Source organism: Opisthocomus hoazin, chromosome 9 (genome assembly GCF_030867145.1).
Source record: "Opisthocomus hoazin isolate bOpiHoa1 chromosome 9, bOpiHoa1.hap1, whole genome shotgun sequence".
Taxonomy (NCBI): domain Eukaryota; kingdom Metazoa; phylum Chordata; class Aves; order Opisthocomiformes; family Opisthocomidae; genus Opisthocomus; species Opisthocomus hoazin.
Genome location: NC_134422.1, coordinates 10,973,983 through 10,999,017, shown reverse-complemented (window position 1 = coordinate 10,999,017; position 25,035 = coordinate 10,973,983). Strand labels below are relative to the sequence as shown.

At 50.5% G+C, this 25,035-nt stretch overlaps 1 protein-coding gene across 1 annotated transcript; it reads right to left on the bottom strand.

Annotated features, from left to right (window-relative positions):
• Positions 1 to 4,081: 4,081 nt before the first annotated feature.
• On the bottom strand, positions 4,082 to 15,896 carry MARCO (macrophage receptor with collagenous structure). Its single transcript, XM_075430480.1, has 15 exons — positions 15,700 to 15,896; positions 14,541 to 14,642; positions 13,920 to 14,150; positions 13,462 to 13,497; positions 12,190 to 12,234; positions 11,716 to 11,823; positions 10,278 to 10,385; positions 10,114 to 10,158; positions 9,470 to 9,568; positions 9,321 to 9,374; positions 8,239 to 8,283; positions 7,983 to 8,090; positions 6,725 to 6,766; positions 6,216 to 6,392; positions 4,082 to 5,892 (listed from the first exon to the last, which is right to left on the bottom strand). The coding sequence occupies exons 1-15, from the start codon at positions 15,812 to 15,814 to the stop codon at positions 5,762 to 5,764; spliced, it is 1,446 nt and encodes a 481-aa protein (XP_075286595.1). The 5' UTR covers positions 15,815 to 15,896; the 3' UTR covers positions 4,082 to 5,761.
• Positions 15,897 to 25,035: the final 9,139 nt, after the last annotated feature.

The following is a 25,035-nucleotide window of genomic DNA, read 5'->3' as shown; positions in this document are numbered from 1 at the left end:
GGGAGCATCTGGAAATAACAGCATTCCTAAGGGAAAGTATTCCTTTTTAATTAATTGCATCCCTTTTATCCATGACAGTGTAATTGCATTTTGCTTAACTAAATCTTTTTAATTGGTGCTGGGAGTGAATGATAAGCAAAGCTGTACAATTCCTTATTAGCTGTTACAGATAGCTACTGTAGGGCAGCGCAGGACAGCTCATTAGAGCTGGGGCCGAACAGCACCGAGCTGGGGACTGGGCGAGGGAGGTGGTGAGGGCACGCGAACCAGCCCCTATGTCTCAGGGCTACCCGTTTTCATAGAGGTAAGAGGTTTTATCGTTCCTCAACTGCTATCCTGCAGTGACTTGTAGCACTCTTCCTGCCCCGATGGACCTTCCTTTGGACCGAAGCGGACACCTGGGGCACGAGCGCCCTCCAAACCGGCTGCCCGGGGGCCTGGCGCTGGGTCTCAAGCTGCAAGGGACACTGCTGTGACCTGTGTCCTGCCTTCCCAGCAGCAAGCCTGGGGCAAGCCCTGCAGCTGTCCCGCCAAGGGGACACCTCGGACGTGCTGGTGAAATCTGGGGGTTTGCCTTGAAAAGAGTGCTTCTAGAGTCACAGAATCACAGAGTCACAGAATGGTTTGGGTTGGAAGGGACCTTTAAAGGCCATCTAGCCCAATCCCCCTGCAGTGAGCAGGGACATCTTCAACTGGATCAGGTTGCTCAGAGCCCCATCCACCTGGCCTTGAGCGTTTCCAGGGATAGGGCATTGGCCACCTCTCCGGCAGCCTGTGCCAGGGTTTCACCACCCTCATTGTAAAAAATTTCTTCTTTACATCCAGTCTAAACCTACCCTCCCTTAGTTTAAAGCCAGTACTCCTTGTCCTATTGCAACAAGCCCTGCTGAAAATACTTTCCCTGTAAGAGGGATATTTTGTCCTATTAAGAGCAAAGAGAAAAACCTGTAGAGCTGCCATAAATGCTCGGCAGCCTCCCATCAACCAGCAAGCACAAGAGAATAAATCGCAAAGGTGTTTTTCACTCTTACTTCCAAAATCCCTTTCTGGGACGACCGGTTGACCACAGCTGGAGTTACCGAAAAGTGGGAAACCACCAGTCCAGCCGAGCCGAGCCGAACTGAGCTGGGCCGAGCTGGGCCGAGCTGAGCCAAGCCGGGCCGAGCTGAGCCAAGCCGGGCTGAGCCGAGCCGGGCCAAGCCGAGCCGAGCCGAGCCGGGCCGAGCCGAGCTGAGCCAAGCTGGGGTGAGTCGAGCCGAGCCGAGCCAAGCAGGGGCCAAGCCGAGTCGAGCCGGGCCGAGCTGAGCCACGCCGGGCCAAGCCGGGCCGAGCCGAGCCGAGCCGATCCAAGCCGGGCCGGGCCGGGCCGAGCAGAGCCGAGCCGAGCCCGGCCGAACTGGGCTGAGCCGAGCTGAGCCGAGCCGAGCCAGGCCGAGCCGGGCCAGGCCGGGCCGGGCCGGGCCGAGCCGAGCCGAGCCGAGCCGAGCCGAGCCGAGCCGGGCCGGGCTGAGCCGGGCTGAGCCGAGCCAGGCCGAGCTGAGCTGAGCCGGGCCGAGTTGAGCCGAGCCGAGCAGGGGTCAAGCTGAGTCGAGCCGGTCCATGCCAAGCCGAGCGGGGGCCAAGTGGGGTCGAGCCGAGCCGAGCCGAGCTGAGCCGAGCGGGGGCCGAGCCGGGCCAGGCCGAGCCAAGCCGAGCCGAGCCGGGCCTAGCCGAGCCGGGCCTAGCCGAGCCGAGCCGAGCCGAGCCGAGCCGGGCCGAGCCGTGCCGAGCCGAGCCGAGCCGGGCCGAGCCGAGCCGGGCCGAGCCGAGCGGGGGCCAAGCCGGGTCGAGCCGGGTCGAGCCGACCGGGGGCCGAGCCGAGCCAAGCGGGGCCGGGCAGGGCCTGACCGAGCCGGGCCGAGCCGAGCAGGGCCGGGCCGGGCCGAGCCGAGCGGGGCCAAGCCGGGCCTGGCCTAGCCGGGCCGTGCCGGGCCGTGCCAGGCCGAGACGCCGCGGGCCCAGCCGGGCCGAGCGGGGCCGGGCCGGGCCGACCCGAGCCCAGCCAAGCCGAGCCCAGCCGAGTGGGGGCCGAGCCGAGCGGGGGCCGAGCCGAGCCGGGCCGAGCCGAGCCGGGGCCGAGCCGAGCGGGGGCCGAGCCGAGCCGGGCCGAGCCGAGCTGGGGCCGAGCCGAGCGGGGGCCGAGCCGAGCCGGGCCGAGCCGGGCCGAGCCGGGCCGAGCGGAGCCGGGCGGCACGGCGGGTCCCGGCGCGGCGGCCGCGGAGCGGGTGGCGGCCCTTGAGCTCCCCTTAGTGTCGGAAGGAGGATTTTGGGGAAACACGCGTGGTCCGAGAGCTGGCGGAGCTCGGCATGTCCCGGCAGCCCAGCGCCGTCGGGGGCGGGGGGGGGAGGGAAGCGGGGCTCGTCCCGCCGGTCCCCGGAGGCACCCTGTCAGCTGCACCCCGTTAGCTGTGCCTCCCGCCATTGCCCTCGCTGGGGAACGTTTGTTTGGCAGAATTGCCATGAAGATAATTCAAGCCCAGCTGTCCCCACGCTAGTTTTATCCAGTGGTTCTGAAAAAAAAAAAAAAATCCGGGTTTCTTCCTGCTGTTTGGAATTCAGTGAGGGCTTTTCTTACCCCTCCTGAAACCCTGCACGGCAGTGCGTACGGCAGTTCACACCGGGTGAGGAGCTGCCGCAGACACCTGCGATTTGAATTAAAAGTGTGGAATTTAGTGGGAACTCCTGAATCTGCTAAAGCTGGACTTGGAAACCTTGTTTCTGGGACCTGGATCCCCGGCTCTCTCGGGAAGCCAGCCTGCGGCCTGGGACTCACAGCCTCCATGCCTCCCTCAGCGGATCCACCGCTTACGGGAACCGGGAAGAATTCCTTCCTGCTTTACTGACATTAGTGACTTCTTTCTGGTTTCACCCTGGTTTGGACAGAAGAGGATCAGACCTAAATTGCACTGCCACCGCCACAGCATCCTCTGCTGTTTACTCACAGATGGGGAGCGCTCCTCCGAAGGGTCCATCAGGACGAGCACAGTCGGGGAGTGTGAAACCACAGGCACCGTGACTCGGTCGCGGTGGTCCCCTCCAATGGGTGCTATTTCTTGCACATGGCAGACCCTGCCCTGGGCTTGGTTCTTCTCCAGCAGCTCGGACATGCTCTGCTTTAGCAGACAGAAGTGGTTGTGTTTCTAATTCTTGCGTGAGGTTTCTGCCCACAGCTCTCTGCCTGGCTGGGCTTCCCTCTCTGGACCGGGCACACAGAGCGGTTTTATGAAGGCAACGTTTGTTTTCCTGCTGAGCTCTGGTTTTGCCAGCATGGTAATATTAACACAGGTCCTGCCCCCTGTTTCCCTTCCCAGACCGGAATGAACTGTACTGGTGTGGGCACTTCTGCACTGGTTCCTGCACCCCCACTGAACGGAGGGGGCCGTGCCAATGCTGGCAGGCAGCTGCGTGTTTTGGCCCGTTCCCCTTTAGCAGCAGCATTCCCAGTCCCTGCAGCCATCGCCGCGGCTGTGCTCCTGCCTGAGCCGCCGCGAGCCCTTCCCCGTCCTCCTCTGGTCCCTGCAAGACAAATGCCATTTTGTGTGCTTGGCACCGAACTCTTCAGTGTCGCGTGGGCTGCCCGGGGCTGGTAGCAAATCCCTCTGACTCCAGAGTCTGCAGACTACCTGTGAGGAAGTGGCAGGAGGGTAGGTTAAGCACGTCGTGCTCTGGTTTCTGGCCACAGTGTTGGACCGTAGCTTGGGTTCAGCCTGTTCCTGCTGTGCTCAGGAGCAGACGGGTTGGGCAATGGTGCCCTTTGCCCTGGGCGTGCAGCTCTAACCCCTGGTGTCTTGAACTTAATCCTGGCACAACTGCTATGTTCTGGATGCCTGTTCTCCAAAATGGAGACTTATGGGAATTTAAGTCCGGCCAAAGGGTCATCATGGAGGACACGATGACTTTCTTTTCAGGGTCAGTTTTGCCTGATGAAAAAATCAAATATCTCAGCATTTAGCCTGAAAAATGCTGAGGAACGTATCCCGTTGGCAAGGAAAGTGAGAAGATGAGAGTGTAAGCATCACACGCTGATGAATCAAGACAAGAATACAGCTTGCAAATCCTTTATTTCCTAACAGTGGAAATGCTTTATTTACATGTTGCCACACACAAAAAAAAGATGAAGGAAACCCGTGCAGGCTCAGCACAGTTCATGGAAGCCCTGTGGAAAGCTGTGTTAACCCAAGTGCCAGTACTCAGCATGCTGTTAGTGCTGGTGGGGCTCCCTACCAGAACAGAAAGCTTTTGTTTCTTCTCGTGCTGATGAGCCACTGCCCGCTTCCACCAGCTTGGAAACAGTTGTCGTTCATCAGGTTTCACCCACGGTTCGTGGCAGGTGCTCCTTGACTCCTCAAAGCCAGAGCCAGGAACGGCAAGCGGCTCCCTTCATTTTGCTGCTCTCAAAGGCATCAGAGGGGATACTGGAAAACTCTTGGGATTTTCCAGACTTTCTTCCTGAGGCCTGAGACCCCGTAACAAACATTTCCTCTGGTTCAAAATGGCGATGAGCTTTGTTGCAGACTGCACTGTTGCACCCTGCACAGTGCTGGGTCTTCTCACTCACGTTGGCTCTGGATGCCCCATAGCCTGCTGCTCCTCTTCGCAGCATTGCTTGTTTTTTCCACTTCTGTCTGATTTCTAAGCACTAAAAACAAGCTTCAAAGCTGTGTAGATAAATGCAATTAGGACTCGCATGAAGGCAGAGATGTGGTGTCGCTTACATGTATTTCTGACATTTTAAATCAAGTGTCCGCAAGCAGGTCGTGGCGATGTGCCCAGCTACATCTACTCAGGCTGCTTCTCACCTGCTGAATGCCCAGTACGGGTGGAAAAGGGGAAGACTCCGTCTTCAGAAAGAGAAGCCTTTTGGTTATCATCTCAGACATGTAAAAGACTTTCAGTCAAGCTAGAAACCTTTGGTTTAGGGTCTGTATTTTCACTCTGGAAGTTTAATTTGCTAATGCTTCCCCATTATTGCTTTTATTTGTTGTCCCTTTGCTGTACTGGGGCATCTAATTTCTAAAGGTATGAAACGCTTAGCTTTATACACCAGGTAAGGTAAGGGCTTTTGCTCCTGGGGACAGATTAGGAAACACTGAGAGAGAAGGCAGAGACTTGGCCAAGGTCAAGACCAAGGTCTGTGCTAAACCAGGATAGTGCAGCACCTGGATCCCAGACACTTATTTTTGCACTTTTACCTGTGATCAGCATAATTTCTGGAGAAGATTTATATGTGGATACCAGAGAGATCACGTGATGATTTCTGAGTGTCTCTTGTCTTGGGTCTCTGCACTTCACTGGGGGTTTTAGGCTCAGATTCACAACTGTGCTGGGACGAAGATGGACTAGCCAGCTCAGCCACAGTAACTGCCTGTTTCTGCACGCTGATCCTCTTCTCTCCTACTGCACTAAGCAGAAGTGGACCATCTCTCCTCCCCTGTGGACTTAGAGGTCCCACACGTGTGAGCTGCTGCAGACGAGCTGATGTCAGGTAGCTGGAAAAGCTGTGAACTGGCCCACGTGCCTGAGCGCTGGTTGTTTCATGATAGCTGGGGTGTTTCAGGTTACCTGAAACCATCATCAATTTCTGGAAAATTCAAATTTCTCTGTCAATATTTTTATGACCTGGTAAAGAGACTTAGAAGCGTGAAATTTGGTTTGCATTATGAACAAGAGCCCCGTGGAGAGCAGAGGGGGCAGCGGCTCCCAGGGCAGCCTCTGTGTCCCATCAAAGGCACTCCAACCCAGCGTCCTCGTTGTGGGAGCAGTTGTTCACACCCCAGTCAGACTTTGAACAGTCGAAAATTGAACGTTCATTCCCTCTGCAATTCACGTCGTCAAGCCAAATTTGTCCAGTGCCTTTGGAAGATGAATTAAACAAACAACTTAAAAAACTATTGGACAAAAGAAAGAGCAATATGCTTTTTTTTTTTCCTAAAGACACCCCTGTGAATGGCGTGCGTTAGGTTGCACGGTTGGCTTGTTGGAAATCAAGCCCTTGGGCACAGTTCGAGCAGCACCTGAAGTGCAGCTTCCTCATCCAAAGGGGAACGAGCTGCCCTTTTGGGGAGATCCTCTTTGCTCTCCTGCTGCTCGTGTAGAGGACCTTGCTGTGGTGCTTTCTGGGTGTGTGTACCCCCCCGTGCCACACCTGGGGAGGTGGCAGGCAGTTGTGGACTCACCTGCTGTGGCTGTGAAGGCAGAGACCGCGCGGCTGTATCCCAGCATTCGGCAGACCACAGTGGCATCTTGGATGCTCCAGCCATCGTCACACACTGTTCCCCAGGACCCTTGGTGAAAGACTTCCACACGGCCCCTCCTGCCCCCTCCCGCGATTCGTATAAAATGATTGAAGTTGCCTGACAGTTCAGAGGAGAAGAAAATAACTGTACCCATGATATGAGCACGAGGAAAAAAGCACATTGAAAGATGGGAACAATGACCGCCCAAACCGGATGAACGTTCCCATCTCCATGGCTGTAGCCCGCATGGGACGAGAAGTTACTGGCAGCTCAAATCCAAACAATTCAGGGTCCTCTCCTGGGTCTGGAGACACCAGGCTGCAGCTCAGCACGTGGACCTCTCGGTTCTGGTGGCTGTGCTGCAGGTCAACAAGTGTGCACAGGTCCTGATCTCTAACAGCTTCAATGCCAGAAAGCAAGTGAGAGAAGAAGAAATAAAAGTCCAGTACCTTCTCCCTTTTCACCTTTGCTCCCTTTTGTTCCTGGGGAACCTGTTCCAAAATAAAAAAAAAAAAAAAAAAGCAAATATTTTGCAGTTGTTTTGGGGAAAATCGAGTTATTAACCTTTTCTGAATAATTTGGTGAGTCAGAGATATGAGAGCTCCATTCCCTTGTGGAATGGACCCTCTGAAGCGACTAAGGGTATGTAAAAGCAATGTAGCAAAAAAAGTAGGGTAACATACAGCAGTCTTCCTAACATGTGACCCAAGAAAAGATCCACTTGCAAAATCCCATCCACTCACTCATGGGAAATGTATCTTATTAACACTACTACTGGTAAAATGACATCTCTGATAGCCTTTGGGCTCTCCAGAAGCGGGCATAATATCTCCCAAAATATTTGTAGGAAGATCTACATCATGGGGTTTGCTCTCTAGGTGCTGCCATGGGACAGCAGAAAGCCAGTCCCAACAGTCCTCCACATTTCTGTGCAGCATCCTGGTCTTGAGAGCAGGGGTACTCAAAAACACGATGAGCTCTTCCCTCAAAAACTACCTCCACAAAGCACACATTGCCATCCTTCTGCAGACCAGGAACTGAGATCCACACGGAGGGCAGTCCCTAAGCTGGGGTCACCCCAGTTACACTTCTCCCTTCCTCCAGAGGAAAAGATCCAGAAGAGGAGTGCACAGAGGAGCCCCAGATAGGCTCCAGTTTATTTTGTTTCTGAGGACTTTTGTGCTGTTTGGTGCGAACAATTAGAAATACGATCATCTGGAGCACTGTTCACTTCCTGTGGCCTGTTGTGCTGACTGTTTTTTTTTACTACAGGTCTTTGGGTTTTTGGAAGCGTTCTGTGGTTGGAAGGGAAGGCTGTAAAGATGGGGAATAGCTGTAGTATTGACCCTTTTGAACAATTTTTGTCTCCTACAATTAGCAAGGAATAGTTAGATAGCCCTGGTGTGTTCCTGACTGCCATGTTTGCGTGGGATTTATCCTGGTGGTGTGGTATGCTGCAAGACATCTCTCTACAAAGCAAAGAGGAACATGGATTGTTCCAGTTTTCTGTGAGACGGGAGAAAACCTAATGCATCTGTTTACTTGTCTTTTACCACACCTCCCAAAGTATGAAAGTGACATTCTGCACATTCATCTTCTGGGAAGACTGATCTGTCTGTTGAGTTCCTCCAAATGCCAGCCTGTGATGTGCAGTCCCAAACCCAAAGGCACCATCAGCTCCACAGACCCTGTGGCAAACAGCCTTACCGGAGTATCCACGGTCTCCCTTGGCTCCTTTTACTCCCGGTTCTCCTTTTGGACCCTGACTGCCAGAATCACCCTTGCTTCCTTTTTGACCAGTTAGGCCTGGGCTTCCTGAGTGGAAAGCAAGAAAGTAATTGCCTTTGTCCCTTCCCAAGGTAAGAACGTGACGAGCATTTCACATTGATGCAGAGACGTGGAACACGGTATTTAAAGTGCTTTGCATCATCAGAATAAATCCTGCTGTCAAACAAGGTTTTACCTGATGGGCCCTGGTCTCCCTTTGTTCCCTTTTGCCCTGGAAGACCTAAGATCATCAAAAGAAAATTTATGACAGTTATTTATACATTTATAAAAGCTTATGCAAGCTAGTATTGATGATGGATTTCAACTCATCTAGTGTAGCTGTCTACATGTGTAAGCATCTGTTTCTGAATGGGTGTCTCCTTTCCCATCATGCTCAGTGCAGACCTCATCAGTAAAGAAAGTACAGGCTGTGGAGAATCGTCTTCTCCTGAAGTAGGTCAACTGCTGGTCATTGATTTCGTATCCTAAACTCTGCTGATGGAATAGAGACCCTGCCTCCAGGTGGGTCAGCACTGACCATATAGAGAGCCTAGACACGTAAATTTAGGTGCATTAGACATATGCAAGCACATAATGTTGGGCCAGGTGACTCCTGTCCCTATCATCCAGATATCAATGAATGCAGAAGGGTGTAGCACTTTGGATCTTTGCCACCTCCTGATGGAGGTGAGAAGTCATGTGCACTGTCAAAATTCAAGGTTCAAAAGGTTGATTCAACAGTAATATACTGGAATAGGCTTGTACTGCAGAATGTCACCCTATTGTTTGGGAGCCTGGAACAGAGAGGTAGCCTTCTTCAGATGGAAGGTCAAAGCAAGGCCTAGGTTATGCGCTCTAAGTCAGCCTCTGAAGATATCTCTTCCTGCAGTGCTACAGAGGATGCCAGGACAGATGCTTGCTAGTGAATACCTTTCCCCACCACATTTACAGCCAGTAAAATTTGTCTTTAGCTCCAGGGTAGGGAGGTTGTTTTTTGGTTCATCTTAAACTGCTGCTTTGTTTTTGCATTTTCTATTTATACAGAAGTGCAGGCAACATCACCTCCTCAGGCATGTTACAGATGGTCGAAACAACCCCTCCAGCGAGCAGCTACCCCCCGGCAGTCTGGCAGAGGCTCAGGCCCACCATGGCATCCTGGGGTGTGTTTGGGCTCCAAGAACAGGACTCAACAAATCTCCTCCTGGCTGTTGCAGATCCCTTTCCAGGGTCTGCACAATGCATGGTGTTGACCCCAAACCTGTTTTTATTCTCCTTTACCTGTGACTCCTTTGTCTCCCTTTTCACCTCTGAGTCCTGCAGTGCCTGGTATTCCTAAAATTAAAAACAAATCAGTAAGGGCGAAGCCATCACACAAAGCAAGGCCGGAGTAGGAGGTCAGTTGGTTACAGGTTTAAGCAGTGTTGTACCTGGACTACCACTGAGCCCGTGGTCCCCCTTCTCCCCTTTCTGACCAGGTCTGCCGTCGAGGCCAGGAGCTCCCACAGGTCCGCGTTGTCCGGTTACGCCTTGAGGTTGCATCACAACATACGAAGGAGCAAAAAGAAAGATAGCTCAATCACCAGCCCCTGCACTGTACAGGTTGAGTTGACCCTATGAAGGCAAAACAGGAGCTGGGTCTCTCCGAATTGCAGTCCTCCCCTGGCAGTGCCAATCTTAGAGGTGCGGTGAGTGATGGCATGGAGTGAAGGCTGTATGGTCCCAGGTCCTTGCAGACTGTCAGCCCGGAGAGGCACAAGTGCTTGCCTAAAAGAGCAGCCAATTTCTGCCCTTGTGTGGCCACATGTGTCAGGAAGGAGGACATGGCCTTCCATGGTACAGGACCATTCTTTCCCTCTCGTTCTCCGGCACAGAGTGGGGTCCAGATGAGACAGCTGAGGCTGCGGGGAGGGTTTGCACAACATTGTCATGACTTCTAATCATCATCTAATCATCTAATCATCATCTGCTCATACCCATACTGTGATCTAGCCTGGCTGCAGTTTTGCTTGTCATGAACCACCACCGTCAGTCTCATATGTCTGGAAGAAACTGCACCTTCTGTATTGCTTACCTGCCTCTCCTTTCTGCCCAGGATGTCCAGGCTCCCCCACGCTACCTGTAACAACATCCGAGCATCAGGGCTAACGAGGCTTAGACAAACGCTTCAGCTAGGGCAGCCCTCCCCCACAGCACACACGTGCTGATGGTTGGTTGTGCTGTGTCCTCTGCACTTACCATTGAAACCCGGCAGTCCTGGGACTCCCTGCTGTCCCTGAGGACCCATGGGCCCACGGGCCCCAGGGTCTCCCTTCTTGCCCGTGTCACCTTTCGGTCCTTGGAGACCTATCAAACACCACAGCACAAGTATAAATTAAAGGAAACAGGTTTATTGTCTCTGCAGCCAGTGGAGCACCTCCGTCTAGCTGCACCAGTAGCAGAGTTTGACCTCACACCTGCATTTACGGTTCAGTGGAATTCCCGTAAAGCTGTGGGAGGACAGGGCTGGATGGCACCTCACAAGTCTGTCCAAGCCACCTCTGGCTCTGCCAGACTGTCTGGCCAGCTGTTTGTCTGACCTGCTGGTAAAGACTTGCAGTGGTGCCATGACACCTCCACAGTCTATTTCCCAAACTATCCATACCCCTAGAATGTTTTCTTCTCTAGTTAAATATCCCTTATTGCAGTCTGAACCCTTCTCTTCTCCTAGCCACAGTGGAGATGGAGGACAGCATATCCCACTCCTGTGCTTCCAGGGAATTGCCACTTCTCCTCTTAGCCTTCTCTTCTCTGAACAGGTGATCAGCATGCTCCAAAGGAGCCGAATCACTTGAAAGTGCCTCATTTAAAGACTGACATCTCCTTCATCTTTCTGCTCTGGAATTATCCCAAATTCCTCGCCTTTCAGTATTCCTCCTACTTTCCCTTTTCTCTTCTGGAGTAACTTCTGCTAATGAGCATACTGGGGCATGTAGGATCTGATGGAAGATCTGAGGAGGCTCTAATCAACCCGTCCAACTGTCCTCCCTGGTCTGCATCACACACATCTTCTGCTCTCTTTTGCTATCCTGCTTTCAGCCTTTCCTCTCTGGGTGCAGCCCGTGTGAGACCTCTGAATAACAGCTCTCCAGGAGATGCCCACTAATGCACGTTATATGGGATAAACGCAGTGCATGACTCTTCTACTTAAGATGTATAAAAGTCAGGCTTATATAAGAGATAAAGTTCCCAGAGATTGGTTTTGCTAAAGTGAGGACTGACATCCACATACTTGTGCATATAAATTATATTGTATTATTTTATACCATGAAAATCCTACTACAAACATCACTGCTTTAAACTGGGATAGGCTGATAATTGAATTCTTGTGGCTTTCCTTCGACAAAGGTTGCTCTATAAAGAGACTTCCATAGTGCAGAGTCAACATTTTACATGTCCTCTTCCCCCAGCCCTCCTTTGGGAGCTTTGCTGGAGCATGACACGAGATGAAATCTCTTTAGAACAGGTCGAGTGTCCTGTTCATCCAGCTCCCTCATTGACTGGCAAGCCACACTGCCTGGATTTTAAAGAATTACCTGACCTATGAGGACTTCTTCCTGGTGTTTTAGATAGAATAAGTTTAAACCGGAATACATGGGAGAATCTTAAAAATTTTGAGATAGTGAAGAAGTCCTACCTGCGAGCCCCATCTCTCCTTTTTCTCCTCTCACTCCTCGTTCACCATTTGGGCCGGCAGGACCAGGATCTCCTTTGCTCCCCTTCGCACCCTGAAGTCCATGTAGGCCTGCAAGGACAACACCACATTTCTGATGTTTCACCAGGTGTCATGTCTAGTGAACATCAGCAGCAGGCCACGCGGCTCAGCTGCAGGCATGAGGCAAACTCCACTCTCCATGTACTTGTGAGTGGTGCTGGTGACAGTGGGCAACTGGCCTGCCGTGACTGGTGTGCGTTGACTTTGAAAATCAGATTTTTTCCAGCTAAGTTTTGCTTTTGTTCACGTTAGTTTTACATAGGCTTATTTTCTTTGACTCCAGTGACATTCCTACTGACTTACACCTTGACTGAGGACAAGATTGCCCATAAAATCATCCATAAAGCCACTTTACATTCTTCCACAGAAGTAATTCAGGTGTCAGAAAAGCCTTACCTTGGATTCCTTGTTCTCCCTTTGTCCCTGGTCGTCCCTGTAGCCCTAAGAAGTAGAATACATATATCAGCTGACACACATCATCTATTCGCAGTAATGGCTAAGAAGAAGAGATGAATTTTTTAATCATCCTTTGTGCATGCCCCTTCGGTCACCACTGAGGCCAATCTTCAGCTGACAGGCACCAGCACAAGCACTTGAGCAAAGTCCGTGGAGCTCCACTGACTGCATGGCTGGGCAGGGGCCAGCTGTCCTCCAGCCAAGCCCAGCTCGAGTGGACCTTTGGGGAGATCTTTCCTGAAAATGCATTAAACTACTGGGCTCTGATGTATATGAACAGTGCTTGGCCGGAGGTGCTGTTTCAATGTTGTAAGTGCAGCCAGGAAGATATGAAAACATTATTTTTAAAAAATGTACTAATTTTTTTCTTCAGAAAAGCTCATCAGTGTAGCCAAGAACTAGGGATGGATGAGATACAGACCTGGTCTAACAAAGGTTGCATCTTAGATCATCATTATAGGATTATAGAAACTCTGATTTTTCTGGACATCTCCTAGTCCAATCTCTGCTCAAAGCCAGGCCAACATTAGATCGCAACTTGCTGCATCCTCACAGCCTGAAGACAGTTGTCTCCTGCAGCGGGTGTACTTCCACCCAAAACCTCGAAGAACCCAGGGCACCAAGTTGTGCATGGCTGTGCAGTGGATTGCTTTCACCCAGCTCATTCCCAAGTCTGTGTGGTTGTTTCCTCAGGGACAGGGTGGGCAAGGTCCCAAATCTGTCACTGTTTGTTACACGCACTGTTCAGCTGGGGCCCTACAGAGCAGGGACTGGGGAGGTGGGCAGCAGGACCTGCTATGTCTGAGACAGAAAGCCCAGCTATCTGCTGGTCGTGGGATGCACATAAACTCGCTCACTAGTCCTCTCTTGTCTCCCATGGGGATGTGGGATGGTTATTGCAGATAATGACTGGGTAAGTTCCTCCATCACCTCTGAGCTTTTCTGGTGGGGTAGCACTGAGGAGGCAGAGCCAAAATGCTGCTCCGTGGTGGTCACTGACCTCTGTGGGAGCACTCGGGCGAGCCGAGGTTCTCAGGATGTCAGTCAAAATCTGCAGCGGGGGTCCTCATGGCCAGGGCACTGAGTGCCTGCATATTAGGCAGGATCTGAGTCTAGGGCTGAAATCCCAAATCCTCACTTTAGGTCTCTTAGGGGAAGAAAAGAGAAAGAGGAAAAGAGGAAAGGTTTCTTACAGGTCATTTGCCAACATACCTGGTGGACCAGGATCTCCTTTTCGTCCAGGAGGCCCTGAAATGAATATTTCATGGATATTTTTCAGTAGTCAGCACTCAGTGAGGGACATACCAGTACAGGGTTGATAGGCTTGAGGTCTGGGCTGAAGACACCACCCATCTGGAGGGCAACCAGAGCCCAAGTCTACAAGTTATGGGAGGGAAGAGCAGCCCAGAGCTATGTATGCAGCTGCAGCAGGATCTGGGGGGCTGTGTGGGGCTGTGCCCCAGCTTCTCCAGGTGTGTCCAGCTCCCCAGCCAGGTCATTCGGATCCAGTGTCCAACCCTGAGTACTGGGGCATCACTAACTGACAGGAAGACCAATTCTTGCACTAGTTATTTGTTCATCTGAACTAAGTTTTTGGCCCAGCTTTATCAGTGGTGCAGAGGAAACAGTTGTCCCCACTGTACAGCTAGCAGGGAGAAACGGAGCCATACCTGCAACCAAGGTGATGTTGTTTACCATCATCATCAGGTTTGCATTGCTACTTTTAATTATGGTGATTTCCTCTTCTAAGCTTCTCCTCCAGTTTTCTTCATGTCCCATGTGTTTCTCTATAGAGTTTCTCTCTGAAAGCAGTTTGTTGGCAAAGGAGTGTTCCAGAATCTCTTCTGTATAGGAGGCATTTTGTTCTTGAAATTTCAGTATCTCTCTCTGCATCTTAAACACTGAGGAAAAACAAGGGCCGTGCAGTGAATATTCCCTGCCTGATCCATCTGGGAAATGCCTGCCTGTTCGGCAGAGCCGCTCCTTAGCACCGTGGAGGACACCTGGGGTTAACCACCACCACCGTTTGACCTGGGGAGGTGGTTTTCATGTGCCCGTCCTTGCAGCAGCCAGGAGTGCGACTGGGAGTGCTTTCGCAAAAGCGAAGCACATATATGTGGTGGGGGAACGGTTTCCTGCAGCGGCTGCTTTGACCTGCGGTGTGCGGAGGAGTCTCTGTGCCCCCTCAGAGGTTTCATAGCTGTGTGCTCATCCCCGCTCGCCCATGTTCCCCCGCCAGCACCCAGCAAATCTGTCTTAATGTCCAGCCCGCAGGAAGGTTGCAGAGTTACCTTTGTACGCCAGCAGCCCCTGGCCGGCCGTCAGCAGCAGCAGGTAGACGCTGAGGGCCACCCAGGCACAGCACGAGGATGGCTTGCTTTGGCTTCGAGGCTCTGAAAACCAACAGAAGTAGGGTAGACATCCTATCACATCTCTCGCTACAAACTTTGCTTGCTTCCAGCCATTTCAGGCTTGGCCACAATAAATCAGCAGCGACGGGGAGCAGCGAGGTCCGTCTGCGAGGCTGCCAGGTCCTGCAGGCAAGGCAGGCTGCCTTCCACTCACCCAGGCTTTGCACTGCAACTCCAACTTGACCGTCTTTTCCTCAGCCAGTTTAACCAGCTCACTTCCATCAAGACTTAATCCAGCCTATAACAGTACGAATGTGGTGGCTCTCCCCTTTCTGCATCAATAAACTCCCTGTTTCCATTGTTTTTAGTTGTCCCAGGCTGCCAGGCTGCCTTTCAAAGAGGGCTGCTCAAAGCTCATGCCCTCTGCACCCAGAGTGCCGCATACACGCGATTCCAACAGTCAGGCAGGTATACATCGAAACAAATGCAAAATCAATAATAAACTGAACTGCAGAACAAATGAAAACAAGTCGTAATGTTTAAAACTAATTGTCATCAGCAAGTGTAAAAGAAATAAACTGCTTTGTTGAATTTTGGCCTCTAGGGAGAAAAAGTATTGCAGAACCATTAATAACTACTTCGGATATTCAGTAAGTTACCCTTAATTGACTTTTTTCAAAGTAGCGTAATCAGGAGTTTAAAGTCTTAGCTTTAAAAGAGTACAATGATTTAATTAGTTTTACAATAGAATGGTTTAGTCAGCAATGAAGTATTTATATTCAGCTAAAAATTCATCAACTTACTTTTTTTAATGGATCTGGTGATTTCCATATCTTAACTATTAAGACATGAAAGTTCTACTCAAAGAAATTAGGCATTTTCTGAAACAGGAAAAGAACTAGTCTCTTCTGATTCTCAGCATCAGCTTTTGGCTAGAAAGGACATTTTCACATACTTCTCTTTTTAAATGGTCAGTTAATTTAGTAGCCAAATCACTGTAAAAAGCATTTAATATGCATTACATATACAATATTTCATTTTTATGCACTACTTTCTTCATAGAAACCATATCAATCCATTTAATAAAAAGAAACCTTACCACTTATCTGAAAGGTTGTGGTAGCAGCTGAGGCAAACCCAATCTTGTCTGAAATACTGAAAGTGTTCATATCACTCAAATTTCCATCTTCCCCATATCTGTCTTTAATATTCATGACAAATTTCTTATGGCTAACCTAAAGCCTTGTCAGATTATGGACAATAAACAACTGAAGGGACTTCCTATCTGCCTCGTGATTTGATATGCTTTCTGATATGCTTTTCCTATTTGCTCAGTTTTTATAGGCTTGTGAAAACTCTGATGTGGTAATTTGAACAGTTCCTCAAAAAATCCCACAGCTAAGATGTTCAGCTGCTCTCGTGTGCTCGTGTGGGGACACTGTGTCCACAGAGCCTTGGACAGGGTCCTGCGAGAGGTTCAACCCCGAGTTATTCCACATCTCTGCACTTTAGCAGGGTTGGACATGAGGTGGCCATTTTGCTCCTAACACAAGTAAACCTCCTCACGCATCCAAGAAGATCCCGAGTTCAATGTTAGGTTGGAGATCCATCCCCTGGGAGGGGAAGCACTGCATGGGAGTGAAAAATGTGTTAACTTGTACCAAGATGACGACTTATGACCAGGGTGCATGACTGAAGTGCAAGGAGGGAAAGAATCAGGAAGAGCTGTAAAGACAAGCTAATGATGGTGGGGTGGGGGATGCTGAAGGCCAAATGGGTTTAGGACGTAATGAAGAGACACTTGCAGCCTCTTTGCTGAGACTCTCTCTAGCCCCTGCATTCTCCCTGACCCATTTTCCACACCCACGGACACAATTTCTACCTTCTCACCTCTTCTTGGGTCATGTTCTGCAGACCTCACTGTGGCATCTGGCGTTTTGGCACCTCCATTTGTGCTGGGGGTGATTTTGATGCCGCAGAGCAAAGTGACTCACCCAAGCCAGCAGGCAAGAGCCGTCGGTAGGCACCGGGCAGAGCTCTCCACACCCACGCTGCTGCTGCCGCCACGTGCTGCCCGGTCCGAGGGGCCGGGCAGTCCCTATCGCACGGTCCTCTCCTGGGCTGTGGGTCTGGGCTCATCTGGAGGTCTGCTGGGTCCTTGCCACTTTGCGTGGCCGTGGAGGAAAGCATGGTGTAAGCTTCAGGTAGACGTGAGCTGGAAATCCACACCCTGATGGCCCAGTGCAGAATGAAGCCCTCTGTCCTGCACCTGACATACAGCTCTCTAAAAGGTTTAAACCAAAAATATGTGGGGATTTTTAAAGCTGCTTCTGTGTTCTCTTTTCAAACATGCTTGTGCAGCTGTGACCTGATTTGGCACCAGCAGGGAGGAAGAGGAGTCCTCCGTTATCGTATGTTCTGCTACACACTGTGTAGGAATTGGGATAATTTGCTTCATAGTGAAGGTCTCAGATATCCCTTGAATTCGGGTGTCTCGAGAGGTTACTACCCATCAGCTGAGCCACAGTAACTACCTGCACATTCTCTCCCTTCACATCATTGCCTCCCCACTGGGGTAAGGGCTCGGATCCAGGCCGTTTCTAATGGTTTGGGTGGTTCAGCAGACCACTCTGCACAAGCCTGAAGCCATCTACACTTGCTGGGCCAGGTGATGAGCTGGGCATGACTGCACTTGTGTCGCCAAGTGGATGTTTATAGGGATGGATGTGATGCAGATGCCTGCAGAGAGTAGATTTGCTACAGAAAAGCTTTTAACAACACAAACCCATTTAATTTCAAAGGTGTTAAAAAGAAGGCGGCAGATGTATTTTTCAAAAAGCCCTGCTAAAAGGTGAAGGGCACAATGAGACCTTTGTGCCCTCCTTCCCTGAGAAAGAAGTTCAGGAGTATGTCTTCCCTCTCATAGTCGTGCTGTGGCCGTGCCATTCTCAATAGCTCGGGTGGCATGGGTGCAAAAGCAGGGGTAGAGACCCTCGATTTTGACAGTCCTGATCTGCACTGCTCCAGGGTTCAAAGTCCAGTTCTCCACTTAGCTATTTCAGGAAGGTCAATGGCAAAGCCACAATCCCACCCAACTCTGCCAACCAGCCGTGGCTGCCTACGCAGCCGGTCACACTTCATCCTCCCCTGATTTCTAACTGATGTAGCCCCGTGCCGCTCTGCATGCTGCCACATTCCCATCACTCAGGTGAGCATCTGGCTGCTGGGAGCGCTGCGGTGTGTTTCCATCTGAGTGTCAGCCGCCATGGACAGGCGGCCGATTTCCCCGCGCACGTGGTGCCGGGGGTCTCGGCCGTGCCACAGACGTCAGAGATCGTGTACCGACACTCTCGCTCAGCCTTCGCGTGCGGTCGCTGCCACTGCCCCCACCCTGCTTTCTGCTGTCTTTCCTTTCTCGCTGCACCATCACTCACTGCAGCAATAGACTGACTCTGATTGTGCAATCGGGGTTACTAAATCTAGGAAGAAAAAAAGAAAAGAAACTGCTGATTCAGTGCCGTCTCGCTAGGCTGAAGGTTTGCTGAAACAATGGGATTATTAACAGAACAGCAGTTTCCAGCACTTTATGGGGCACGTCTGCTAGGCCATCAGCCTGCCCTCCAGGCTCTCTGCTGGGACGCCCTAGCCCCTCACCCTCCTGCTGCTCATCCTGCCTCCCCTGAAATGCTCTGTTGACATCTCAGAGAAGAGCCTGACGTCCTCTGGCTCATCCCTTCCCCTCCTACACTCTGATGTCGGCGGCTCATGCCAGGCAGAAGGTGGTCCTCACACTCTCATTGCAAAGGTGCACCACATCTGAACCAAGTTTTATAATCAGACCACAGCCATCTTGAAGTCACGGGCCTGAGGATAACTGCTGGTGGAAGGAAAAAGAAGTGTCCAGTCCCTGGCCATCCCTGCTACCTTTCTCATCTCCTTTCACCACTGTGGTCAGCTGCAGGCGTTTGCCACCACAAAAATCTCATGGCAGAGCAAACAGACATAACACCAAACTCCAACCTGGCATTAGCTAAACAGCAGTTCCCAGCAGTGATATTGCCAGTGAGCTTGGACAGATGTTTGCCTCCTCAGGATAAACATTTATCCTGAAAGAACAGAATTTGTGATTTTTTAAAGATTTTCTTCCTGAATTAGAAGATATCCTAGCTCAGAGGATGGTGTTTCTCCATTTATCTACAAGACGGTAATTTTTCCGAAGTCATCTGTTTGATTGCTGACTGTCTTGTGCATAGATGGGCAGAACTCAGGGGGCTGTCATGCCCCTCCAAGGATGAGGAAGAGAAGAGGTGGTGGTACAAACTGGCCCCATGTCAGATAAGCCAGGGCAGCAAACCTTCACCTTTTCTGCTGTGACCTCTAGACTGAAGTGAGAGTGACAGTTGGAAAAGGTGACAGTCTACCCCTTACGCCAACACTTGCACTCATGTTTCTGCAGATGGGCTTCAAAAAACCAAAAAGTAATCCTGCCCACAGAACACACTGCTCTCCTACGAAACAAGTACTCATGGTTTGACCTGGGGGACCGCCCATAGATGCACACCACAAAGCCATCAGTGACCAGAGCTGTACAATTGCCTCTGCAGTGGCAAGTTTGTTTGTAAAGTAGCTTTTTTTTTTCTATTTTGCCTGATTTTCAGTCTTTTTCTCTTTTTGGAATGAACAAGGTTGATGAATTTTGACATACCAGTCAGTTGTGGTGGATTGACCTTGGCCATCAGCTAAACACCCACCCAGCTGCTCACTCAGTTCCCTCTCCCAAAGGGTGGGGAGAAAATAGAAGGAAGGTGAAAAGACTGATGGGTCAATATAATGACAGTTTAATAGGGAAAGCAAAAGCTGCACCTGCAAGCAAAGCAGAAAGCAGAATTCATTCTTTACTTCCCATCAGCAGGCAGATAGGCAACCACTTCCTGGGAAGCATGGCCTCAGCACGCGTGATGGTTGTTTGGGCTGACAAATGCCCTAACCACAAACATCTCCCCTTCCTCCTTCTTTGCTTGAACTTTTATTGCCGAGCTCGACGTCATACGGTGTGGAATATCCCCGTGGTCTGTTTCGGTCAGATGCTCTGGCTGTGTCCCCTCCCAGCCTCCTGCTCACCCCCAGCCTACTCACAGCCTTAATGCTGTGCAAGCGCTGCTCACTGATAGCCAAAACATTAATGTGTCATCAACACTATTTTAGCCACAAACCCAAAGCACAACAGCATACTTGTGTTGGGCTGCTGTGGAGATCGTTCCCTCCATGTGTCAGACCCAGTACAGCTCTCCGGTATGGCACTGTTTATGCTAAAATGTCTTGTTCTCCCCAAGAAAGTACCAAGGCCTTTGATGCCTGTGGTCATTGAGAGGCACTGCTGAATTCAGGGGGAGCCGAAGCAGGTTGTGAGTGATCTGCCCTCCAGCAGCTCATGGACTTGTCAGATCTGGGGTCTCCCTTGTAAGTGTCCCCCTGACTGCCCAGCTCAGCCCTGGTCAGCACCCCCTGAAAAAAGGTGGATCCAGCTCTAAGGGCTAGAAACGATGTGATAGCTGAAGAGTTTCCATCCAGAAGAGAGACTGAGGCCAACACACAAGATCTAAACAACTGTGATTTGTGCCAGGGTGTTAAAACAAAGCTTGAGCTTGGACCCACAGGGGCCTTGTTGTGAAGTGCCCCGTGTCTCTGCATGCCCAGAACTGCGCTCAGGGGGTCGGGCTGCTGCGGTAGCACCTGGGCACTCCTGGGACCGGGGAGAAGCACTTGTGCTAAAGCAGTAAAATCCCAGGCGCTGCCTGGCTGACATTTCTCCTTTCTAGCTTGATGTGTTGCTTGGCTTTGTTGTAGAGATTGAAACCAGATTTTCTTTCCCTTCTATGAGTTATGTTAATTTGTGTTTCATCAAAACTTGCCTCTTCTGCTCCTTTTTTTTTTTCCTCCCTTTAGGCTGGATCCAGCTGTACCATGAATTCAAGGAACCACCTGCAAAACATTTTAATGACTTCAACCTGTTCTTTGAGGTGAATTAATACCAGGGCAGCATGGTGAAATAGTCAGGCTTGGCTAAGCAGGCCACCCTCAAAGCTGAAAAATATGTTCTGCAAGGCAGCTGCTCCTGACAGGCAACTCTGTTTTCAAGGTCCCCCTCTACACTGTCTTCCTCCTCACCTCAAAGACAGTTGTCCCCTGTTGTTCAGGTAAAACGTGATCCCAGAGATTGGATGTATCCCAAACCAGCTTAGAAACAGGAGGAATTAAGGTGTGCAAAAACCAGCCACATGAAGAACGGGTTAGATCTGTTCATGGCCTGCTACAAACAGCGCAATTACAGCTGAAGGGAGGCATCTACCAGGGCTCACTCTGCACGTAGCAGCTGGGTGATGTAGGGAGAGATCAGCTGCTCCCTAATGCTCCTCTTTCCTGGGATCCTTTGGTTCACCCCATGCTTTCAACAAGGCCAAAAAGATTTCTCTAAGCACTGCTCACAGTGTAGCCACGTCCCCACTTTCCTCCATCCCTTGGGCTTTTAAAATCCCAGGGTCATTTTAAACTTGCTAAGCAGCTATCAGCCATGTCAAATGATGCTGCAAGTGCTGCTGTGGTCCCCTCTGCCCAGATGTGTGTCCCTCAACCAACCCAGCCAGGCAAGAAGGTCCTTAACCCACCCTCTTTTTCCAGGAAAATCTCTGGGATTATATGAGGTTCAAGTTCATCGTAGTTTTAGGTATTAAGCTAGGCAGGTAGTCAGCAGATAGTTCAGAAGGACGTTCCTAAAGAGGTTTAGTATCAAGTGTTGTCCTTGCACTGGGGCACATCCCAATTAATTGCCTGCACATCAATGCATTACTCTGGATTTATCTCAGGGTAAACAAATTAAGGAGCTAATACTTGGGCTTCCACTGAAGGACGCCGCAGGATGGTTTGTCTCTGATAAGGTTTCTGGCCCAAATTTCCATGTCCTGAATGCTACTGGCAAACACTTCAGCTTGAAAATCCATTAACCTGTAACCACGCTGTGCCCCCTGTTCAATGAATGTGGAGAGCAAACATGTGTGTGAGCAGCTTTATACACAGACTTGGAACCATCACTGACAGCAGTCCGTATAGAATTAACTCAAAACAACTGTCCTGTAAAACATGTGTGCAGTGCTAGGCAGTGCTCAGCCCCTGAAATTGCTTCAGACTCCCTTGCCTCTCAGTTTTCTGCCGAGCCTAGAGAGCAACAAGTCCTGTTGTTCAGATCATCTCCCGTAATTGCTGTGGTGACACTGGGTCTTTCAGAGACCCAAAGTCATGGCTTTTTCCCTTGAATTTCCTGCCTTCATCACCTGCCCTCTGTTCTCACATCCCCTTGCCATCCTCCTGTGCAGCTCCTCTGGGTGCTGACAGGACCGCGCTGCTCCCATCTGCTCAGCACAGCTCTGCAGAAAGCCACGATTCCCTTTCGGTGACTCTCCTGCTTGCCGGTGACAGCCACGTGGGGCTGGGCTTGCTCAATCTCCTGCTAGGAAATGATAAGCTCGAGCGTGAAACCCTCCAGCGTCAGCAAGTGGGGGAAAAAAAAGTGACAGGAAAAGAAAAGACGCCTTTACTGGGAGCTTTAAATCCATCCCCCAAGGCATGGCGCCTACGAGAAACCACAGCCAGTTTGCAGCCAGCGGATTGCTCCCACAGGTCTCTCCTTTAGATCAGTATGGGTTGTTTTCCTCTAATTAGGGCAAATAACTCATTACTGCTTCTCCGTTATTCTTAATTCGTTCTTTGGATTCTCCGGTATTTCTCAGCGTGAGGGTGTTTGCCTCAGCAAGTATCCTGGGGAAAGACAACAAGAAACCGGTGAGGGATGGCGAGAGCGGAGTGAAGCATCCGTCGGGGAAGACCCTTGTCAAGGCGACAGGGAGAGGATGGGTGCAGTGGGTGCTGAGGCTCGGTGCGTCAGTCCTGCAGCGCTGGGAACGGGCTGGGGTGCCTGGGGCCATCAGCAAGGCTTGTCCTGTATCAAAGGAGGTGTGCTGGGACTGGGGTGTTTGTGAGACATCTGGACTTGCCTTCTCACCTGCCAGTGGCCAGCTGGTACTCCTCACAGTTCCCACTTGCTACTGTGTGTGAAAGGCAAGTGTCATTGCTGCTTCTTTCCCATGCAGAAACAAAAGCAAAGCCCTGGTTCGATGTTCTCCTCTGAGCACCCCACAAAACAGGCTAATGCTAGTAGCAGGAGTGACTTACGCTGGGATCAAAGGAGCAATGCAAAGTCCTTTTGCTCTGCATGCTTTCAGATGCTTGATTTCTTTCTAAGAAACGGAGTACAAGTGTCCAAATGCCTGGAGAATTACAAAATGCTCAGATCTTGCCAGTGGCTAACTTGCCCGAGGTGAGGGCAGGTCTTTCTAGGGAAAAAAGATTCTTTTGTACAGACCTTCAGGCTTTTGTGCTTCTTTCTGTAATCAAGACACAGCTTCTTTTGGGACCTGACTGGGAATGCCCTTCCTTCTGCTACACTGGCAGTGACAGATCAAGCAGAGCTGAAGTGTTTTGATGAATAAAAGTAGAATTTGCCCCACGGCCCTAACCCTTGTCTAATTCCAACCCTTCCCATGAAACCTGCTTTTTTTTTAATCCAAAAATAACTGAAAGCAGCAGGTCTCTAGGATTATTACATCTGAGTAAGGGTTAGACCCAAAAGGCTTGGGCAGAGTGGCTGGAGCCTTCAACACTGTTAATTCACGAGTGCTGCCATTCTCGCAGGGTGTTTGAGCAGAGCTTTGACAGAAGGCTGTTCAGAAGGGCTTTGGACACCACAGCCTCTGCATATCACCTACGTGTTGTTGAAGATAGGTCCGTATGGTGATGGTGGTGGGCAGTGGTGGTAGACCAAAGAATAACCAAGTGCCGCTGAAGGCTGGTTCAATATGCAGACGGTAATCATTGAAATTAAAAAAAAAGTGTGGTTCTTAATAAATTTTCTCTGTTCTAACTGCCAGAGAACCTGGCAGCAGGCACAGTTTAAGCAAAAACAAACACCGAAACCACACATGTATATATACTTCAAAAGAAACACACTAAGGAGGAGAGGGAGAAATCAGTTAGAAATAGGTTTTCATTATTGGTCAAATATTTAACTCTAGCCCAATAAAACAGTAAGATCCACTTATCATTATTTGCCTTTATTAATGAGTCAGATATCTTTAATTCAATACAGCACTCCTGATGGAGTCGAGAAATTCTACGTGGACTGATTTACATTCCCTGTTGCGTTTGCAGGAGCTGAGCTGGTGAACATGACCGAGCTGTAGGTTGTTTAACCTTCCCAAAGTGGGTGCAGATTTAGGGCCTCACTCAAAGGGTGTTGGTGTCAAATGGCAGCTTTTGGGAGACATCACCAGGCTTTGGGTCAGGCAGGAGCAGGGAAAGCTGTGAGAGGAGCTGTGTCACGGTGCTGATGCAGAGTGTGTCTGTGTCTGCCATTGCTGTTGATGGGGGAGGAGATCTGGAGGACATTGGCTAGCAGACCCCTGCAGCTCTGCTGGTCCCCATAGCTCTCCTTGGCCCTCCTTGAAGACACCTCCTCAACAACGTTGGGGCCACTGAAGGACATGACCTGTGCCTCAGATGCCCCTTCCTTCTCGGTGAGGCTCCGGCAGGAGTCCTGGCTGACCCCGCACCCATGTTTCGGGGCTGAAATCAAGGGGCCGGGTGCGTGCGTAGGGCTCAGCGTGTTTGCCAGTGCTGGGCTCGGTGAAGGTTGATGAGGGAGGTCAGCCCAACCGGTGAGAGGCTGAGCCAGGAAGCCTGGCTCCTGCTCCTCTCCCAGCCACATCTGATAGGGATTTGCAGAGACCTCGGGATGAGGCTCCGAAACTCTCTCCTCGCCAAAAATATTAGAAAAACGCTGTGAAAAATTAGAGATCCCGGTGTCAATAAAGCATGCAAAAATTGCAGTGGGTTTCTGGCTATCCTAATTTCTTTAATTAAATTGCACCAAGCGAGCAAGCTGTTAAGCAGTTTTCACCGCAACGTGAGTGCGTAGCTGAGAAAATCGGACCAAGGTGCCACATGTTAATCATTATAGGGTTTTGTCTGCGCAACATCAGCCTTGCACAGATCTGCTTATGAAATCATACCTTTCCCATTAAACACAGTTTGAGTTTTGAAAGGAAATTCAGACTGGCTTGGCATGAACCTTTGTGTAGGGCTAAGGAAACCGGGGAGAGATGGCCCCGCGTTATGTAAAGGAAAAAATTAACCTGACTTCTCTTTTGTGGTGTGTTGAGAAGTCTCTGCTTAAGGACCGTGGATTGATGGAGTGGCCTGAGGTGTGAAGAATATTAAGAAAGATGTCAACATGCCAATAAATGTGTGTGCCAGAAATAAACGCATTATATGTTAGTCAGTCAGAGCAAGCTAAAGAAAGGTGTTCTCTTATAGAGAGAGACAG